This window comes from Oratosquilla oratoria, chromosome 25, assembly GCF_046742065.1.
Source record: "Oratosquilla oratoria isolate Oo_2021 chromosome 25, ASM4674206v1, whole genome shotgun sequence".
Taxonomy (NCBI): domain Eukaryota; kingdom Metazoa; phylum Arthropoda; class Malacostraca; order Stomatopoda; family Squillidae; genus Oratosquilla; species Oratosquilla oratoria.
The window spans coordinates 22,144,743-22,168,208 of NC_134801.1; the positions used below are offsets into that span (position 1 = coordinate 22,144,743).

The 23,466-nt window shown below is 39.6% G+C and overlaps 1 protein-coding gene across 1 annotated transcript in view; it reads right to left on the minus strand.

Moving 5' to 3' along the window:
- LOC143039041 (neurobeachin-like) overlaps nt 1-23,466 on the minus strand; it is a 668,097-nt gene that overhangs the window by 614,613 nt on the left and 30,018 nt on the right. The window contains exons 2-3 of the mRNA XM_076208892.1: nt 22,452-22,556; nt 3,666-3,792 (exon numbers count right to left, since the gene is read on the minus strand). Of these exons, the coding sequence (XP_076065007.1) occupies nt 3,666-3,792; nt 22,452-22,556 (232 nt within the window). The remainder of the gene's footprint in view (nt 1-3,665; nt 3,793-22,451; nt 22,557-23,466) is intronic.

Sequence of the window (23,466 nt, forward strand, 5' to 3'; positions counted from 1 at the left end):
CAAATTTTGCTCACACATACTACCTCACCCCCCATCCACCCGCCCATTCCACCTCATGCTATCCCAACATCATCCATATACAACCATTCTCCATTCACCCCTGTCTTCTGTCCTCTCCCGTCCTTCCTCAACAGACATTCCCCTCTTCCCCAAAGCCCCCTTCACCCCATCCATCCACCTCATCCTAGGACGCCCCCTCATGTTCACTCCCTCCACATCTGCCTTCCACACCTCTTTTACTAGTCTTTCTTCACTCATTCTTTCCATGTGTCCAAACCATCCCAATACTCTCTCATCAGCCTTATCTCCCAACTCCCTTTCCACCCCTGCTCTCCTCCTCACCTCCTCATTTCTCACTCTATCTAGCCTAGTAACCCCCATCATACTTCTCAGACACCTCATCTCAAACACATTCAAACTCCTTCTCTCTTCTTCTCTTATGTTCCATGTTTCTGCCCCATACAGTGCTGTTGGCACAATCACTCCTTCATACAGTCTCCTCTTAGCATCCATTCCCAAATGTCTATTCCTCATTACACTCTTTAATCCACCAAGGCATTTACTCGCTTCTCTCAATCTACATTCTACGTCCACTTTCACTCCACCTTTCCCTGGCACATTTGCACCCAAGTATCTAAAACTATCCACTTCCTCCAGTCGCTCTCCCTTAATGCTCACTTCCAGTCTACTGCCACTTTCACCCCTTGTACATCTCATCACCTTACTTTTACCCACATTTATCTTTAGCTTTCTTCTATCACATACTCTCCCAAACTCTGCCACCAACTTCCTCAATCCCTCCTCCGATCCTGCCACAAGCGCAGTGTCGTCCGCAAACAACAACTGGCTCACCTCCCACTTTTCTCCATTTTCTTTAACCATCTCCAATCCCTTGCCCACTACCCTTGCATTTACCTCTCGCACCACCCCATCCATGTATAAGTTGAACAGATAGAAAATAAAAATAAATAAATAAATAAAAGAGAATATAGAAGAAAAGAAAAATGGAAAAGGAAAACAAAACAGAAATGGGAAGAAAGGAACAGGAAAAACTAGAAGAAAACAAAAAAGAAAATAGATGAAAAGGAAAACCTTAAAAATTAAAAAAAGAATAGTAACCAGAGGACATAAAAAAGGAAAGAAAAGATGGATGAGAGAGAGAAAGCGAGAGAGAGAGAGAGAGAGAGAGAGAGAGAGAGAGAGAGAGAGAGAGAGAGAGAGAGAGAAAATAAAGATACAGAGCACTGTATGGGGCAGAAACATGGAACATAAGAGAGGAAGAGTTTAAATGTGTTTGAGATTAAATGCCTGAGAAGTATGGTAAGGGTTATGAGGCTGGATAGAGTGAGAAATGAGGAGGTAAGGAGGAGAGCAGGGGTGGAAAGGGAGTTGGGAGATAAGGCTGATGAGAGAGTATTGGGATGGTTGGACACATGGAAAGAATAAGTAAAGAAAGATTCAAAAGAGGTGTGGAAGGCAGAGGTGGAGGGAATGAACAAGAGGGAGCCACCAAGTATGAGATGGATGGATGGGGGTAAAAGGGGCTTTGGGAAAGAGGGGAATGTCTGTTGAGGAAGGAAGGGAGAAGAGAGAAGATAGGGGTGAATGGAGAATGGTTGTGTATGGATGATGCTGTGATGCATGGAAGGGAGTGGGTGGGGGTGGGGGGTGAGGGATTGTGTGTCTTCTCTTTCCCTGCATGAGGGGACAAAGAGGAAGGGCTTGCTGATTAAATGATGCAGCCTTGTTGTGGATGTTCTGTGTCTTGCTGCATTGCTTCTGACCCAAGGCAGTGGGTGAGATGCAAGGATGAACCATCATCCAGGAGGAGCAAAGAAATGAGGGAAAGAAGGGTGGTGAATGGGAGTGGAGTGTGTAGGGTTGGGGTGGGTGGAAGTGGATTTATGCGTTTGACTTTGGCTCCCTCCCTTGTAAAAGGGAAAAAGCCCTTGGTATATGTATGTACATACATACAAACACACACACATATATATGCAGAGCCAACAATGGCTGCCTGCATGTGGTTCTTCATGAGAGGTGCCAGACAGAATCTATTTCTTTTGCAAGCAAACACAAAGTTGAAAATCTTGAGCATTCCCCCATAGATGGTGGCAATTATTCTTATACAGTTTGTATCCTGTTAGGTGACTTTACTTTCCTAAAGAATCTTCCATTCCCCCAAGGTTAATATATCAAATCTTATCTAAAAAATAGATAGATAAAATAAATAAATAAAAATCTTACATATTGTTTCTGGCTCTATAATGTAATTCTATTAAATGTGATGAACCTCTACATTGTTTCCTAGTTAAATACACATTGTGCTTATGCTAAAAGGAATTAAAAATTGTATATATAACTGTGCATATTTTTTGACAGTATATCTATCAAATAGCCCTGAGGGCAATGAAGATCTACGCTGATGCCATAAATCACATGTAAGAGATAAAATGCAAAACTTGTTGTGGTCTTATCTTCCTTAAAGCGGCCCATACACGATCAATTATATTGTGCAATTTCATTGTCAATTCACAGTATTGACAATGAAATTGCGCAATATAATTGATCATGTATGGGCCGCTTTACCCTTGGACAGGAGGGTTAGGTTCTTTTCCTTTTCTGCCATCTACATTCACCACAATCGTTACAGATTTAGTCGCATCGTTACAGATTTAATCGCACTCTGTCTCCATATTCATTTAGAAAATTGTAACAACTAAATACACCACAGCTCACTTGGATTCCGTAAGTGCTAATCAATCTAAAGAAACGCGTTGTGAGGACAGTCTTTATTAGTTTGACATTTCACCTGTTTCGTGTTTATCAAGTACAGCTATATCACGTATATACTTGACGAAGCTGTAACATGAAATGTTGTACTAATAATGGCTCTGTCCTCAAATAATGTTTCTTTAGACAGGCTTGTTGGCAACTACCAGTTACATACAAGTTCTAGCCTATCATTATAGATTTAGTCAAACACTGTCTCCATATTCATTGAGAAAATTGCGACAACTAACTACACCAGTGTCTGCTTGGATTCCAAAACTGCTAATCTATCATAAAGAGAACTATCCTCAATGAACATGTACTGACAATATATCAAGTCTTTCCATTTATGTTGACCATGCCAGGTTAATACCAGATAGCCTAGAAAGGCATCTAGAGAACTCTGGGTTGATACTGAATGCACAGGAAGGAATATGGTTGGCAGAATCAGCACAAACATTACCATTATTGTCAATAAGTACTGACCATATGAGGCCCTCTTTAGGCTTAAGTGGGCAAAGATATGATTTTGCTTTTTGATTTCCTCTGAATAAATTCATTGTACTACTTTCATATATATAAAATCTAGTATGCAATGTATATTATATATATATATATATATATATATTATATATATATGTGTGTGTGTGTATCCACACATACATGTATACATACATAAATATATACATACACACACACACACACACACACAAATTTGTAAAACTTATGAGCACTCAGCCGGTCAAGTACAATGTTCTGGGCAAAATATTTTGCATTCACCATGCATAATACAGAGATAGGACAGAGCATGAATCCATATGCAGAGGGTAGGAGTCAGACAACGAGGGGGGGGGTATTGATGGGACAAAATTAAAATGAGCACCACTGATACATACCTGCAACCACAGTATCTGCCTGGTGAAGCCGGTGCAAGACGTGCGTGATGAGGCCCACTTCGGTGCATGCCTGCAGGTTACGCACGCTCTTTCTCAGGATAGCAATGAACACTGACCATATTTCAGCCTGGAGGACAAAAGTGGTATAATGTATTACAAACAATAAACCAACATGCATGTGCAAAGTTAATTATAGGACACAATATTTAGTGTAACATGCAATTTGAATATAGATGTAATTATGGAAACTGGATTAATAAATGTGCCAATCAACATGGAAATTGTACAATTATGACGACCATAAAATGAATATCCAATGAAACTGATATTACCATATATGAAAGTATAGTGACAAATGAATAACGAGAAAAAAAAAAGATGAAAAGAAAAATGGAAAAGGAAAACAAAACAGAAACGGGAAGATAGGAAAAAAAAAAAAAAAAAAAGGTGGAAAGAAAACATGATTTTTTTTTTTTTTAAAGAATAGGAACTGTTGGAGTGTTTGTTCATTTGTTGTCATTTGGCAGCGATATTGGATTTTTGTGAGGTTCAGTGAATAGACACCAGGTGCCAGTTTTGTTGAGCTGCTATGTGGAATGCTGGGTCCCCAGTGTAAAGGAAGAGGTGACTGGAGCAGGGTTGGAGAAAAGACTGGGTTGGAGCTAATAGGAACCAAAGGACACAAAATAGAAATAAAATATGAATGAGGAAAAAAAAAATACACAGCAAATCATTGGGAGACCAACACTGAAAAGAATCTATAAAAACCTGGGCAACTGTAATCATGTATATTCATATGTGAAATATAGGTTACCATGGCATTTATTTCAATACAGGAGTCCCTCAAATAACGCGGATTCGAATAACACGGATTCAATCATATGCGGATTTTATTTCAAAACCATTTCAAAACCGTTTCAAAACCATTTCAAAACCGTTTCAAAACCATTTCAAAACCGTTTCAAAACCATTTCAAAACCGTTTTAAAATTTGCGCCGAGTCGGGCACGCATACGCACACACGCGGCTACATCGCAAACATTTGTGGTGACTGCTTTCTAATTTACCATATACAGTCGATCCTCATATAACGCGGTCATTATGTACACTGGGAACTGCTCAAACAAGGGTGTGGGGCGAGGGGATAGCCGTGGGTGGCTGCCTGCGGTTACGTGTCAACCTCCGTGTACTGATGCAGGAGGGAGGGAGGGGAGGAGAGGGGGAGTAGGGGGTGGTAGGGGGTTAGCCAACAAGCTTTAGCTTGTCGCTTCCACCACCTGCACCGTGCTGTCGTGAAATTTTACCGCCCTAACCTGTCGAAGTGTAATGTTTCTTTCGTTTGGAACACAACTAATAAGTCTGATAATGACTGCGCTTGTCGTGTCTTAATTTCTCTTATGAGGTTCTTGTTGCTACTGGCGGTGGTGGTTTGGGAGATCAAAAACAGTCATATACACGCTTACACACGTGTAGACACGCACACATAAACACGTGTTAGACAACCAGTGTAAGTTGTGAATGCGCGTGCGTGTACACACAAATATGAACACAGACACACGCACGTACATGCTTACTTGTACATGTAAACACAGACACATACACGCACGCATGGACACACGCACGCATGGACACATCGAAGCAACACCGCTCGTCGTCGCTCGTCGTCGCGCGACCAAGAAGGAGAGGATTTACGACGAAAAAGGAAAACCTGGTTTGTACTGTAGGGGTGGGGAGTGAACGTGAGTGCCCGAAATGGTATCTATGCAGTGCTAGTTAATTGTGTTAACTCGAAATTAGCAAAAATGAATGAAAACGACTCGAAAGCCAGTTGCGAATCAGAGCCATCTGGAGGCAATCCACTGAACCGCGATGTAAACAATAAACAAAGCGCCGCGTGTTACGACAATGATTTCTTAGGGTTTGGTAAGTACGAAAGAAAGAACTTAAGTAGATTATTAGAGATAGAGAGAGAGATGAGCAAAAATAGGACTCGGTGGGAAAATGAAATCATGGACTTAAGAAAAGAGGTAATTGGTTTAATTGATTGTTTATCTAAGACTAACCACGAAATTTCTGACCTGAAAAAAGCTAACTTGGATCTTACAAACGAAATTAAAGAAATGAAAAGAGACATAAATGAACTGAAGAATGAAAATGAAAAGAAGAAAACTAATGATAATAATAGCGAAAATCTAAAGCAAGAAGTGAACAACAAATTCCAAGAATTGACACAAAAGATCGAAGAAAACTTAGGTGGGGACAGTATCCAGGAAATTAAAAAGTGGAAAGAAAATATTGAAAATAAAGAAATTGCTTTCAAAGAAATAGTCAAGCAGCAAATGCAAGATAATGCAAAAGACACAATCATTCAAGTGATTAACGAAAAAGCAAATTGGGTCAGGGACACAGTAGATAGGAAGAAATGTATTGTGGTTTATGGGCTTAAAGAAAAACAAGGATTGGCGAGGTACATGAGAGAAAAAGAAGAAAAAGAGACAGCAGTAGAAATCCTTAATGAAATTCAGGGGGGAGATAGTGATTCAGGCACAGACTTAGAAGAGACTTACAGAATTGGTCGCTATACTAAGGATAGGAATCGACCTCTAAAGATAAAACTAAGGTCACAAGTGGTAGTAGAAGACATATTTGAAAAAGTAGGTAACTTGGCAAAGAGTGAAAAATACAATAAGATATGGATAAAAAGAGAAATGAGTACTGAGGAATTAGAAAAAGAAAGGGCGCTAAGAGAAGAAGCAAAGGAAAAAAACTTGAAAAGATCGGAGACAGAATGCAAAGAATTCCAGTGGAGAGTAATAGACTTGAGATTAAGACAATGGCGCTTCAAAACGAACAAAACAAGGGAAGAAGAAACCAGGGAGAAGGAAGAAAATTAAAAGTGGCCTATACCAACATTGACGGACTAATTTCGGGACTGAACGAACTCAATGATTATCTGTTAGAAGCAAAACCAGACATAATGGGAATTGTAGAGACTAAACTAAGAGGTGAAATACCATCCACTGTTATCGGACAAGGTTTATACAACTACTGGATAAAAAACAGGGACAAGAAACAGGGAGGGGGAATCATGTTCTTGGCCAAGAAAGACCTAAAGGTGACAAAAATTGCAGAGGGCAAAGGTAATGCTGAATTGATCATGATAAAAGTCGAAGGCAAGAATATGAAAAGTAGAAAGTTTGTGGTGACTTATGTGCCTCCAAAAACAAGCGCTTGGAAAGAAATTGAACATAAAAAAATGCTAGATGACACAAGAAAATCACTCAATGAGATACTAATGGGTAAGGGTAATCTGGTAGTTATGGGGGACTTCAATTGCAAAGAAATTTGTTGGGACAGCATGACAGTGCAAGGAGGAGATGACTCGTGGGGCAATGTACTGCTAGATATGACCATGGAGTACACAATGACCCAATGGGTCCATGAAAACACAAGGTACAGAAATAATGAAGAGCCATCGAAACTAGATCTAATATTTACAACAGAGCCTGAAATAGTGCATAAAGTCCAGTATGAGACACCAATTGGAAAGAGTGACCATGTACTCATCGAAACTATACTAAAGGAAGAAATAGACATAGAGAGGAACGAAAAGCATAGGAAAGGAAGACTGAGGTACAACAAAACAGACTTTACAAAACTAAAGACATTCTTCCGGAATGCAAACTGGGAAATATTTTACAGGGAAGAAACAGCAGTGGAAGAGAAATGGAATATATTGATGGAAAACTACAATGAAGGGGTAAACAGGCATGTACCAAGACAAAAGCGAGAGAGAGAGTACATTAAATGTTGGTTCAACAAAAGATGCAGTGAGGCAAAAGACAGAAGGGACAAAGCTTGGAAAAAGTGGAGAAAAGACAAAAAACAAAGCAAATGGCAAATTTATGTTAACTATAGAAATGAGTATGTTAATGTGAGAAGAGAGGAGAAAAGGAACCATGAGAAGGATATTATAGACAAATGCAAAGAGCAACCCAAACTATTCTATCGGTATGTGAATGGTAAACTTAAAAACAAACAGGAATTGGTGAAACTATGCCAAGGAAACATAGAATACACAGAAGATTTAGAGATGGCCGAAGTCATGAACAATCACTTTAAATCTGTTTTCACCAGAGAGAAAATACCGAATTGTGACATAGACAAAAACAAGAAATCTCCCCTCATGAATGAGTTTACAGCATCACTAAAGGAAATATCAGAACATTTATCAAGGCTGGATGTCAGAAAATCACATGGCCCGGACGGTATTGCAAATTGGATTCTAAAGGAGTGCAAAGAAGAACTAACAGACAAAATACACATCTTAATAAACAGCTCACTCAAAGAAGGAAAGATACCCGAGGACTGGAAAAACGCTAACATTGTACCAATACACAAAGGAGGAAACAAAGAAGAACCCACCAACTATAGGCCAGTATCACTAACAAGCACCATTGCCAAAATTTGTGAGAAAATAATCAAGAATAGATGGGTAAAACATCTGGAAGACAATGACATATTAAACCCAAGACAATTCGGATTCAGACAAGGAAGATCATGCTCCACAAACTTAATATGCTTTTACTCAAGACTAATAGACATAGTGCAAGAAAGAAATGGATGGGCTGATTGTGCATTCCTAGACTTGCAAAAAGCCTTTGACAAAGTACCACACAGAAAACTACTAAAAAAACTGGAACACATAGGAGGAATACAGGGAAACCTACTAAAATGGATAGAGGACTTTCTGACTGGTAGAAAGATGAGAGTAGTGCTCAGAGAAAAATATTCAGACTGGAAAGAGGTGATCAGTGGAGTACCGCAAGGATCTGTGCTGGCACCAATAATGTTTGCTATCTATATGAATGACATGGATGAGGACGTGAACTGCTACATGAGCTTCTTTGCCGATGACGCCAAACTGCTAAGGAAAATAGAAACTGATGAGGACTGTGAAGCACTGCAAGAAGACCTAAATAGGGTATGGAACTGGAGTCAGAAATGGGAAGTGGACTTTAATACTAAGAAGTGTAGCATAATGGAGTTTGGAAAAAGCAAAAACAGAATATCAGGAAAATATACATTTGGAACCAAAGAAGTAAAGAAAGTAGGATCCGAAAAAGATTTGGGAGTAATTATCACGAACGACTTGTCCTATGATATACAGATTAACAAAATTGTCGGGGAGACTTACAATTTGCTAAGATCAATAAAAGTGGCGTTTACATACTTGGACGAAGACATGATGAAAAAAATATTGGTTACATTGATAAGGCCTAGATTAGAGTATGCAGCGACATTGTGGTCCCCCAGTACCAAAAAGAATATAAAGAAAATAGAAAGAATCCAAAGAGCAGCTACAAAAATGGCACCTGCACTTGCAAACCTATCATACAAAGAGAGATTGGCTAAACTGGAGTTACCGACACTGGAGCAAAGAAGAGAGAGAGGTGACCTATTGACCATCTACAGAATCATGAAAGGCACAGAGGTACTCGATAGTGAGAACTTACTTAACTGGGACAAAAGAAACACAAGAGGACATGGAAAGAAAATAAAAAAACATAGCTATAGAAGAGAACTGAAGAAAAACAGTTTTCCTCATAGAGTTTTGGACACTTGGAACAAACTGGACAATGAAATAGTATGCGCAAAAACCATTCATGAGTTTAAAAACAAACTAGACACTGCAAGATACAAAGGCGGGACAACACGAGCATAGCTCCCCTTCCCGCAAAATACAACTAGGTAAATACAACTAGGTAAATACACACGCCACACACACACATACATACGCCACTTACACACACATATACATACGCCACATACACACAATGTGCATACGCCACATACACACAATATGTATATATGCCACATACACGTATGCATATACCCTGGGAGCAGTGGATCACCCACAAAAAACCTGGAAGTTGGTTTGAATCACAGTCTCCATGGATTATATACTGGTTATCAACAATGAAATGCTTATAGATTCCAGCAGTCACCAAGTAATTTCATTCAATTGAGGACAACTGCAGCCAATGGATTAACACAATGAAAAAGTTAAAATATCTTTTGATATCTACTGTATCATCATAAAACATCAATCTGTTCCATTGCCATATATCTGATAAATCTGCAATCTATATAGATTAATTAATTTTTCTATTGCTTCATGAATGGCAATAGGACACATATAATTGATATGATTATGAACATTATCAGCCAATTAAGTTAAAGTAATTATCATGCCTAATTATGACTGATTAAGACAATGGACAATGAGTCATGTGTACAACCATCAAGTACTAAGTTGGTTCTGAAAGATGAAAACCATACAGAATCATCTCCCTGCTTCAGGGCCCTGAGCCAAACTCATCAGTGGCTCCCCAAATTTATATATATATATATATATATATATATATATATATATATACAGTGGCCACGAAAAGTTTGGGCGCAAAATTATAGGCTCCCCAACTTTCAGCTAAACTCAAAACATGTGAAAAATACAACTTTCCACCCAAACTTTTCGTTATTTTTCAATGCTAGCGTTTGTACCCGTATTTAGCCGAGACAATACGCACTACTGAGCAACTCTGTTTAGGCGCACTCGATGTCACGTGGAGTCAGTTTCTAAACATCTCTCATGGGGAGTATTTTTTTTTTTGCGGTGGTCTCTGTTTTTGTGCCTTGATATCTCCGTAATGGGAAGTGGTAAAGAGCTGGGAAGAGACACAGTTGTTACAATCATAACCCTCTATAAGGAGGGTTATAAGTGTAAAGATATTGCTACTCGTGTGGGAATTGGAGTGCGTCAAGTGCAAAAGTAGACCAAGAAATTTCGAGACGGAGGAAGTAACATCATTCCTACTCCAAAGCATCGCTCTGGTCGGCCAAGGAAGATATCAAATCGTACTTCTACGGTTATTAGGAGGCAGTTAGATAAAGATCCAATGCTCACAGCTCGAAAACTGAAAGAAAATAACCCTGCACTGCTGCATGATGTGTCTGTAAGATGTATTTCTGATCATTTAGCCAAAGATTTACAATACCGTAGTTGCTGTGCTAAAGTTCTTCCCCTCCAAAGTGCAAAAAACATACGTGATCGCATAGCATTTTGCAAGAAATATAAGGACTGGTCCTTAGAAGACTGGGAACGAGTATTGTGGAGTGATGAGTCAACGTTTGTGGTGTCGTCGGGCTGCAGGTCGAAGCGTGTGAGGCGCCCCAGGGGGTCTGACCCTAATGACCCTCGCTATACAGCTAAAGTGGTGAAACATGCTACAAGTGTTATGGTGTGGGGATGCTTTGCATTTGGTGGAGTTGGCAATTTAGTGTTTCTTGCACAAAATGAGAGTGTAAATCAGCACACTTATTTCGAGTTATTGTGTGATAACCTGCCTGAAAGTTTTGAAAAGTGCAATGCTAGTTGGTTTATGCAGGACGGAGCTCCTGCTCACACAGCTCGGTCTGTTACCCAATGGTTAGAAGACTGTGGTGTTGATTACTTCAAAAAATGGCCTGGAAATTCTCCAGACCTAAATCCCATTGAGCACGTATGGCATATAATTAAAAAACAGCTAAGCTAAAAACAGAAATACAGGATATTTGGGATAATATTATTCCTCAACACGTACAAAACCTGGCAAGATGCATCCCGGCACGTTTGGAGAAGGTCATAAAGCTTAAAGGAAAATCGCTTGGTAAATATGGTATGTAATAAGCCATTTATAGGTCTTTAAATAATTATTTAAATGTCACAAGTGTTTACATTTGTTACGCGCCCAAACTTTTCGCGGCCACTGTATATATACACACACACATATACACATGGTGTTTGGGATAAATTTGACACTTTTTCAGAAAGGAAAGGAAAACTTCATATCTTGGCCAAAAATTGATGTGTTCTCAAAATTCAAAGTGCATCTCTTAGAGGATCTTTTGACGAATAAAACTCACTCAAAGAAGACACCTTGAGCCCCCACCATGAACTCCAGGTGGGACTTGAACCTACAGCACACGGCCTTCACGGTGTCCTTCAAGAGACGCCTCAACACCAGTTTGATCCTGGCAATCAGCTCATCCTTGGTGTACAATAGATGTCTTTTTCAACTGTGCCCCACACATAATAGTCCATAGGGTTGCAATCAGGTGAGGTGGGGGGCCAGATGTTGGGACCGGTGAAGTCATAGAAGTTCTCAGACAGCCACTTATGGGTTTTCCTGGAGGTGTGACATGGAGCCGAGTCCTGCTGCCACACATATGGTCTTCCCACAGCCACCCTCTCCACCCAGCAATTGACAACTGTGGACAACTCAATATAGCCATCTGAAATGAGTCTGAGTCCCTCTTCAAAGATGTAGGGTCACATGACGTGTCCTTCACTGGAAACACACCCAAAAACCATCACAGTTTGAGGGAACTTGGTCATCATGAAACGCGGTACTTCATGTAGATTGTAGACTAACCACCTGTAGTTCTGTGCATTGTGCAACTGATCCTGGCAGAAGTTCTTCTCGTCTGAGAAGAACCAGAGCATCCTAGGCTCGAATGGGTGTTTGACCTTGTTAAGGAGTTTCTTGGCTTTCGTAAGCCAGTTCTCTTTGGCCTTGGCAGTGAGTAGTTGGCTCTTGTGCCTCTTGTATGAGGAGTAGCAAAGATCCTCATTCAGTGCTTTTTTCATAGTCACCACTAAGATGCCCATCTCTCACGTCAAGGTCCACATTGCTTTGCTTGGTTCTTGCCATACATTTTTTTGGAGCTTCTTGACGAATTTCATTGTGCAGACAGAGTCAGAACATCTGCTATGATCCTTCTTGCTAGCCACTGCTTCCACATCTCCATCACAATTCTCCAGCTCACATCTCATTATCAAATTTACCCCAAACATCCTGTACCAAGGGCCCTGGGCCCTTTACAAAGGAGGTAGCCAAAGTCAAAAGAATAAATCCACTCCCATCCAATTCATCCCCACATACTCCACTCCCATTCACCACTCTTCCTTCCCTATTTTCTTGGCTCCTCCTGCATAACAGGTCATCCCCGCATTTTGCCCATTGCCTAAGTATAGTTTTTAAAACTGAATTTAATAAAGTATGATTACTTTTTATAGAAAAAATCCTTATTACACTTTAATAGAATGTCTGCTTAATTTCATATTATATATATATATATATATATATATATATATATATATATACATGTATATATATATACGTACATATATACACACACACATACATGTATATATATATACATGTATATATATATATATATATATATATATATATATACACACACACATATGTATATATTTTTTTACCATTCTTGTGTGACAAATTAGTTTCAGTGGGCCTCCAGTTATCTGTGGTCCCTAGGCCAATGGCTTACTATGTCTACTGATAAATCTGGCTCTCCCCTGCTACTTGCTTTCAAAACCCACCATACCCTTCATCCTCACCAAGAGGTTCTACCTACCCCAAAGGGATGACAGCCTTCATACCAACCCCAAGAACTGTCTATAACTTTTAACTGTATTTCCTTCACTTTTTTGCATAAGGAGAACTGTCAATTGATGTATGCTCCCCTCATTCAACTACTTTCAGCCAATGACATAAGAAAAGTCCCACAATAATACAATAAAGGCAACAGTTCATAAAATCATCCTGAGCAACAATTATCAACCCTTAGACTGCAATGAAGCTGATGTCAGCATCCTGATTATATTTATTTTGTAGTTGCAGCTGAGTGGCCCCTGTATTCTGTCACTTTATATTTCATAATGCATGTATTGTGAAGGAAGCTCATTGGCTGAGCGGGTTAGGGCGTCGTTACTTGCGGCGAAGGTCGAGGTGAGGGCGGTTCGAATCCTGCCAGCAGCGAAGTTGAACCAATGGCATGGTTCATTAAATTCCACGCTACAAAGCCCTCAATGAGGGGCACCGTCCTAGCCTCCTGATAGGGGGGGAGTGTGTGACGTTAAACCATATCATCATCATCATGCACAAGGGTATTTGATTCGTATGTAAGTATATTCTGTGGCTGAGACATGAAGGGGATAATTAAGTACACAGTTACTTAAAACTAAAGACTGAGTCAAAGTATACAACCACTAAAACCCATCCTGCACCCATCAAAAACATATTTGTTGTACCTTTCATTTCAGTAACTGGCTAGCAAAGCAATCTGATCCCAGCATCAGAGGGTCAATCATAGCATCATTTCTGTGCTGACAAGTAAATCACAGTTGGAGGGTGGTGGCCAATGAATACAAAGAATTATGATACATCAATAATGGGACATTAGAATATTGTGGAGGTTTTGGATAACAGACTACACCAATGTATAATGACAATGACAGGCTGCCTAATTCACTGGAATCTACAACCAAAGTTTACTGCAGAGCCTGATTTGTTTCAGAAATCTATAGCCAGGTTTTATACAGAGCCTGATTAATTTAAAAAAAATTATGGCAAAATTTCTTAAGTTAAGCCCAATTAATTTTGGAAATCTACATCAAAATTTTTTATCCAGGAAGGGGCTCACTGTTTTATTTGCACAGCAACATAATTTAGTTTTGGAAAGCATGGTGGTCAAGCAGACTACCACAGTGAAACAGTGAATGCCAGAACTATGCACGATTTCAAGAAAAAACTGGACATGGAGAGATACGAAAACGGGTCACAATGAGCATAGCTCCCATCCCGTAAAATACAACTAGGTAAAAACTAGGTAAATACCAGTATCTGGAGGAAGGAAACTTGATGGATGACATTTCAGGTTCCATTTATGTCAGCATGGGATGGCAACAAAAACACATCTTAAATCACTTTTCTCTAACAAAAAACATCAGTACCCAGGAACCTCAAAAAGTAGGTCATATCTGTACAGTTTGGCTGTTACTACACTATTTTACTCCATTCTGCAGTTTCCCTTTCATCATGAAATATGAAAAATCCCATTTTCATAAATCTTTTCTTTCTTTGAGGAGTATTTATCTATTTATCCCGGCTGTTGCCCCAGTATTTACCCAGTTTTGCAGTAACCTTTAGATATAGAATGACTTAAGACTGGATATGGAACAGCCTTTCCCTCAGGCTAATGGAGAACCCTTGTCCACAACATGACTAATTTTCTGCACCAAAACAAGAGGCAGCGATTCAACAGGTGTCTCGTTTTACCCCAGAGCTATTCAAGTGGCAGCCTGGCATCCTGCCTAAGAGGCTTAAGGGCTCACTCAAGAGGATGAGGAATGTGACACAGTATTTAATAGATTGGCAAATGTTATGTTCCAGGAAAAACAACAGGTACTTGCAAGTGGTGGTCTTGTGAGACAGACAGAGATTTACCTCCTTAGAACTCACCTTCAAAACCCAACAACAAACTCAATGAAATCTGGTGGTGTAGCCTTGTGGGGCTGACAGCGAGTTTCTAGACTGATTCTACAGTCTCTCTCTCTCTCTCTCTTTCAATTTCAAGTGTACTTCCTCCATCTTTCCACTTTAAAAGTGTTGACAACTGGCAACTGCTTCCCTCTTACTATCACAATACAAGTCTGGGAGACGAAACTATTCCACACTAATACAAAAGACTGCAGTTCAATGTTCCTTCCTAGAGAGATCTATGGCAAGACCAGAGAACTACTACCAACTGTTGTGAGGACGTTTCCTCTCAATGATTAATCTTCTGCCCAGGTCGTGTACTGGAGCCACCACATATCCCAGAATGGCCCATAAATCACCTAAGGAAAAAATATTTTGCTGTTGTCTTGGTATAGCTACAGTGAGGCAAAGGAAGATGAGGTGTTTAGGGTCAACTGTGTGATGGTTACCTCTGGGGTAGTTTGTTTCTGTAGCCAGGCCTATTCAATGTTGGGACTGCAGTGCTGGATGGTAATCTGAACACAAGCATGCCAGTGCAGTTCTTGCTTTTCTTGGGAGGGATTTTCCTGTGGGTCTGATGAAGTATGGAATTTGGTGGTTGGTACTGAAGAGCTTGTTCTGTGTTCTGAGTGTGAATTTGTTTTTGAGTGGTTGTATTGTGTGGTACAATTGAGAGATTACTGTAGATGTTTGAGTAGTATCCACCCCCCTATTCATTTAGTTGTACTTGTGTGATGTAGTGATGTGAGCAGAGCTGAGGGTTCTAGGATGGAACTGTGTAGCTATGATATTTGTCTTGCATTATTACTATCATATGTATATATATATATATATATATATATATATATATATATATATATATATATATATATATATATATATATATATATATATATATATATATATATATATATATATATTATATACAGTGAGTCCTCCTTATACGGTAATTCTTTATCTGGTAAATTCACATTTACGGTACTTGGTAATTACTACCCTCAATTCTATCTACAGTAAGAAAAATTCACAGATATGGTATCCGCTAGATATTTTGAAGTGAAAAGAGCAGGGAGAAAGTACGTCTGCCAGATCCTATTATTACATGTTACAATGGGTTCGGTATATGGTAATCTAAATTTGCTGTAAGGTTTTCAGGAACACATATGTACCTTATAATGAGGACTTACTGTATATATTATATTATATATATATATATATATATATATATATATATATATATAAAGTAAATGAATGTGGGATCGGTGTAACTCTGACTCAACCACTCCCCTTAAAAAGGGGAAAGGTCTTTTCAGTATATGTATGTGTGTATCTTTTAACTCCAGTCTGTTCTCATGTCCAAATTGCTCTTCCCATCTCTCACCATTATTCCCAACAGTAAGTTCTCTATTGCTCCTTCCCCATATGGAATACTGATTGCAAATGTTTTATGAAGTCAATATTCAAGGAACTTTAATCCCTATGGACCAGTCATGCAGCATTCCTTTAAGACTTGAGACTAATTTCCACTCAAAAAATTATGCCTCCTATTTTAGCTTTTACTATACCTCATTTTCATTGCTTTTATTAAATATTTCCTTTACCACCTCTATGATTCCTGTTCTTCAGTGTGATATTGTCCCCAAGGATATGAGTATTCAATATTGCCAATGAAATATTGATACTCCATTGCTGAATATTATCAACTGATTATATTCCTCTAACTACAGCGGCCTTGCTGTGGATGTGCTGTGTCTTGTGACACTGCTTCTGACCCAGGGCAGTGGACAAGATGCAGGGATGACCCGTCATCCAGGAGGTGCCAAGATAAGAAGGAGGGAAGAGGGTAGAGAGGAGTGGAGTATGTTGGGGATGGAATGGGTAGGAGTGGTTTAAATGCCTTTGTCTTTTGGCTACCTCTCTTGTAAGGGGAAAAAAGCCTTTGGTACATGTATGTATGTATATATGTATGTAACTGCAAAATAACGTTTTATGATCTGGGCACAATTTACTCATAATTTCTGATACAAATAAACAACAAAATGCCTGGCTGTATTTTTAGTATATTCTGTGATACTTTCTGTGGTACATCTGTTTAATTCAATGACTGCAATGTCAAACTTTTCCTTGACTTTGTTCCTCACTAGGTACTCAAAGATACACACATACATATACATAATAAAGGCTTTTTCCCCCTTTCATGGGGGGTAGCCAAAAAGAAAAAGGCATAGAAACCACTCCCACCCATTCCATCCCCTACATGTTCCATTCCCCTCCACACTCCTCCCTCCCTCTCATCTTGACACCTCCTGGATGACGGGTCATCCCTGCATCCTGTCCACTGCCCTGGGTCAGAAGCAGTGTCACAAGACACAGCACATCCACAGCAGAAAAGGAGAAGATGGGGAGAAATCCCTTTGGGCTGCGTCAATCGAAACTACTGTCACCATATTCCTTACTATATTGGGAAAGGTGACTAAACAGGGCAGAGCAAGGGGACTTGGGGTCCTTTTCTTCATATTCTCCTCCCATATAGAGTCAAAACAAAGTATGCTCTGACTCAGCCATCCTCTTAGAAGCCTTTGTATATAAACATTCTTGTGATCAATGACAGGTACCTGCATGAGATGGCCCTCCTAGGACATCGGAGAGAGTAATCTCCCTCCCACCAACTTTCAAACCCCATCAACTTCTTCATTTCCGTTTGGAGGCGCAACCCCAAGGAGTTGACACTCAATTTCTGGACTGGATCCAATATTCCTCTTTCTCAACTTCATCTGTGATCCGGCGCAGATACAAGGGGGGGGCTGGACCCCCCCCAACACCCCGAGTATGGTACACATTCATAATCAGTCAGTACTTATATGTGATGGGGTATGTCGTTTTTGTCAAACATTTGATTCATTTGTGAATTATATATGATTTATACAATTACGAGCAAAACAGACCAATATCCAAGCCAACAGCATTATCCTTGGGGTTAAAATATCGGCGTGTTTCAAGTATCGGTTATCGGTTCGCCCCCCCCCCCCAAATAACATTCCTGGATCTGTGTCTGTCTGTAATTCCTCCTTCAAATACAAGGAAGACTGACAACTGGCAACTGCTCTCCTCCTCCTCCTCCAGCTTTCAGCCAGTGACAAACAAACAGTCCCACACTAATACACCATAGACCTAAGTTCAAGGTTTCTTCTTCGGGAGAACTATGGAAGTGCCTGTGCACCACTGCCAGCTGTTGTGGGGATGCAGGTTTTCAGTCAATTAAGTAATGTTTCTCACTTGGAATTTCTTTCTACCCTTCATATATATATACATATACATATTAATTGAAGGAAACAGCTGAACTAAATAAATGTTCCTCACTTGGAATTTCTTTCTACCCTTCATATATATATATAAATATATATATATATATATATGGAAACCTTTTGATAAGTATGCACATATATGTATGCCTATTGAAACATTCCAAGACACTGATGCTTAACCCATCCAGTCCAACAGGCCTTAAACAGGACTGTGTCGCAAACGTCCGACAGTCCTTAAATGGGACAGCTACTTTGAGCACTAATAAAAACCGCGCCAGCATTGGTAGTGCTGCCATATTTGGTCGTGAGGTAAGGCCTATGGTAGTACTGTGAGCATGAACACAAGAAAACTGCAAACATAAATATAAGTGTTATGTAAGTGTAATATAAGTGTAAAATAAGTATGATATTAGTAAATAATATAAGTGTAAGATAAGAATGTTCATGGCTGTATAAATACTCACATGTGGGTGCGTATTGAATAATGAATGATAAAATATACATAACTATAATCAGCCAATGAGTGAAAACACATAAAACATGTGAAAACACGTAAAACATAAATATAAGTGTTATGTAAGTGTAATATAAGTGTAAAATAAGTATGATATTAGTAAATAATATAAGTGTAAGATAAAACAACACGCTGCACCCGTGCCAGAGAGGTGGAGAGTTGCCACTACCACAATCTTCTCCAACTATTGGTTATTATTCTGAGACAACCATGGTGAGTAGAGCAATAAAAACTTGTAGGATGATGCATTGTCATGTCTACTAACAGTAGAATTTTTTCCAGAGTAATTTGTAAGAGTTGATTTTTTTTATGATAAATGCGAATTTCGAGGCCATCGGCCCACGCGGGTTAAATGTAACTGGTGGGCACAACTAAACAGACCTGCATTATCTATCTACATACCAAGAGTTTTTCCCCCTTATAAGGGAGGTAGCCAAGTCAGAGGTACGTACCTACTCCCACCCATTTCACTCCCTTCCACCACCCCCTCACCCCTCCCATCTCATCTCCTCATGGATAACGTGTCATTCCTGCATCCACCAACTGTCTAGGGTCAAACACAATGCAGCAAGACACAGTACATCCACAGCAAGGCTGCTTCACTTAATCGGCAACCCCTTTCTCCATCCTCTCATGCAGAAAATGAGAAAACAGGGAAAAATCCCTTTAGACTGCATCAAAATATCATTCACACATAAGCACCCCCTATCCCCCATCCTCCCTTCCTTGCATACCAGTATCATCTATACGCAGTCATTCTCCACTCATCCCTATCTCCTGCCTTCTCCCTTCCTTGTTCAACAGACATTCCCCTTTTGCTCAATGCCTCCTTCACCCCATCCATCCATCTCATCCTTGGTCATCCCCTCAAGTTCACTCGCTCCATCTCTACCTTCCACACCTTATACTAATCTTTCATCACTCATCCTTTCCATGTGTCCAAATCATCCCTACTGCCATCTCCTTTTCCACTCCCACTCTCCTCCTCACCATCTTGTTTCTCACTCTATCCAACCTTGTAACCCTTACCATATTTCTCAGACATTTCATCTAAAACATATTTAAACTTTTCCTCTTCCTCTCTTTAATTTCAAGTCTCTGCCCCATATAATATCAGTAAAATCACCCCATCCTACAATCTCCTCTTTGCATCCAAGTTGCCTATTTCTCGTAATACTTTTTATTCTCCCAAGGCATTTACTTGCTTCTCTCAATCTACTGATTACCTCCACCTCCATTCCTCCCTTTCCTGCCACATGCAAACCCAAATACCTATAGCTATCCACTTCCTCCTTTAAGACTTACTTCCAACTCTCTGCCATCCTCTACCTTTGTGTATCTCATCCCGTGGTTGGGGAGAAAGAATACTGCCACCAAGTGTTCCCACTCGAGTCATAAAAGGCAACTAAAATGGGACAGAGGATAGGACTAGGCATCTTACTCTCTGTAGCCCCAAAAGGGGTTATTTCTGAGAGAAGTCAAGACATAAGAGGGTCTGGGAGTTGTCCAACCAATGAGTGTGGGTGTGGTACAGATGGGAATAAAAGGGAAGAGATATGCAGTATGTTTGTGAGAAGAAAGATGGATGTGTTGGCATTGAGTGAAACTAAAATGAAAGGGAGGGGCAAGTTTGAGTTTGGGAGTGTAGTGGGGAGGGTGTCAGGAGTGAAGAGACGACAAGGGAGAGAAGGGGTGGCTATACTAGTAAGTGAAGAGATAAGTTAGTGTGTGGTGGAGTGGGAGGTTTCTTCTAGGTTAATTTGGATGAAGGTGAAACTGTGAAAGGAGATAGGGGTCTCTGTAAGCGCATATGGGCCTGGTAGTGAGAAGAGTGTAGAGGAAAGGGAGGCATTTTGGATAAATTTAAATGAGTGCATAGACTCCATAGAGGACTTAGGAAGAAATGTCCATGAAGTGGTATTGGGAGATCTCAATGCTAGAGTAGGATGAACAAACAGATGGAGTGGTTGGGAAGTGTGGAGTGCCAGGAAAAAATAATAGTGGAGAGTTGATGGTGATGTGTCTAGAGAGTTGATGATAGCTAACACAATGCTAGGGAAACAAGTCAAGCATAAGTACAAATAGGAGAGGGTAGTGGATGAAAGAATGGTAGATAGGGCTTTAATGGACTATATAGTGGCACCCAGGAGAAGCGTAGGAAGAGTGTTGGATGTACATGTTCTTAGGGGAGAGAGTGGGGGGAATATCATATCATTTTTTGGTGGAAGGTGAATTGAGAATGGAGGATAAATGGAGAAAGAGGAAAAGGACAGAAGGTAGGGAGTTACTTAGAGCAAACTGTTTAAATAAGAAGGAAATGGAGTGGGAGTACAAGAAGAAGCTGAGAGAAATGTGGGAAGTGGTGAACGATAGACTGGAAGTAGGTGTGGAAGAAGAATGGGAGTGTTTCAAGGAGGAAGTGACAAGATGTGCAAAGACTGTATGTGGAACAAGAAGGATAGGAGGAAACAGAAGGTAGGGTAGTGAGTGGTGAGATAATGAAGACTTGCAATATGACTATGAATATATATTAAGGTGGGTGTATCATCTCTGTAACCAAATTTATTTCCATATCATCACACTCCCCAGTGACTTAATACTAAAAATAATAATAACCACGTGTTTCATATTTCCAGCATGTCATACCCTACACTGGGAAAATTCTGTAATTAAAGATGAGGTTACCTTGTCCCTTTCCACATGGTACATACATACATATCCTAAAGGCTTTTTCCCCCTACACGGGGGGTAGCCAAAAAGAAAAAGGCATAGAACTACTCCCACCCATTCCATTTTCTATATAGAGTACTACCTCCCATTAACGGACTAAAAGGGAGGTAACGGTGTCCGTTGATGTGAATAATCCGTTGATTTGGAGTGGTTTTTGGGTGGCATAGTGATTGCACGCACTAAACAACAGCACCAAAAACATAGTGAAAACACCACAAACACAGCTTATTAACGTCTGTTAATGAGAGGTCTCACTGTATTCCACTCCCCTCCACCCTCCTCCCTCCCTCTTATCTTGGCACCTCCTGGTGGTATCCTTTAAAGACTTTGCTCTGGGTAGTGGCAGAGCATCTTTAACAGAAGGAAAGCCCTTAAGGGGTTATTACACTGAGCTATCTTTCCTCTGACAGTTGGAACAGATTTGCAGCCCACAGCTTTTAGGAAGGAATCTGATATGCTATAGGAAAATAAATTTCCTCTGACATATCAAATGACATTCTATGTAAATTGTTGACAAAACAAAATAGTTTGCCATAGTGATTTTATGGAGGAAAAAGTTCTGGAGGTGGGCAGTGCTGCCAATTAATCAGAGGTTGGAGAAAAATTAGCCCAGTTTGATAAGCCCTCAAGTACAAAGTGAGTCCTAATTCAAAGAGATACCCTTCAGTCTCTTGCTATACAGAATCCCCTATCACTGGTTAAACAATGTCTACACGGCAAATATATGATCACTTTGCAGACATTGATTTTGGTACAGAAGTCTGTCTACAAAGTCCTTTGCTGTACTGAAGAAGTTGAAGGTAATTCTATGATACCATCGTGTACAAGAACCAGAATTTGTCTACACTTACTTGGAGTGGAGGCGGGCAGTGATCGAGTAGCTCAAGCATGTGACGGAGGTTGTGTGCATCCTGGATCACAAAGTTGAGCTCCATGTCAAATTCGCCTCCCACCAGCTGAAACAAAATTAAATGTTAGCTTTTCTTGTTTCTTCTGACTGTAATGCTATATTACATACTGTACACCCTTAATATGTCAAGCTACTTGGTGGGAAGGTTTGGTTGTTATAGCTTAAGATAGATACTGTATGTACACACGTTATTTAAGTTTTCTATGCACCTGTCATCTATACTGAACCTTGCACCCTATATACCAACCTTGTTTGTCATATCATACAAATGGTTGGTAGATCTTACTAGAGTTGATATAACCAAAATTCAGTGTAACAAGGTTTGGTATAGTGAGAGTCTACTACACACACACACACACACCCAGACAATCATATAAACAAAATTGTTGGAGAAACCTATAATTTACCGAGATCAATAAAGATGGCTTTTAAATACTTGCATGAGGAAATTGTAAAAAAGAAAAAAAAAAAAAAAAAAAAAAAAAAAAAAAAAAAAAAAAAACAAAAAAAACCCCAAAAAAAAAAAAAAGAAAAAAAAAAAAAAAAAAAAAAAAATACTAGTCACACTGATAAGACCAAGACTGGAGTACGCTGCAACACTATGGACACCCAATACAAAAAAAATATATATATAAGGAAAATAGAAAGAATCCAAAGAGCAACGGTAAAGATGGCACCCAACACTTTTAAAATTGACATACGAGCAAAGATTGTCTAAACTGGAACTACCAACCCTGGAACAAGGTAGAGAAAGAGGTGTACTAGCTATTTACTGAATCATAAAAGGCATGGAAGTCCTTGACAGAGAAGACTTATTAAAGAAAGAAAAAAAAAAAAAAAAAAAAAAAAAAAAATCCATAGAATGGTGGATGTTTGGAACAAACTGGATGAAACAATAGTGTGTGCAAACACCATACAAGAATTTAAGAACAAACTAGATATTGCGAGCTACAAAG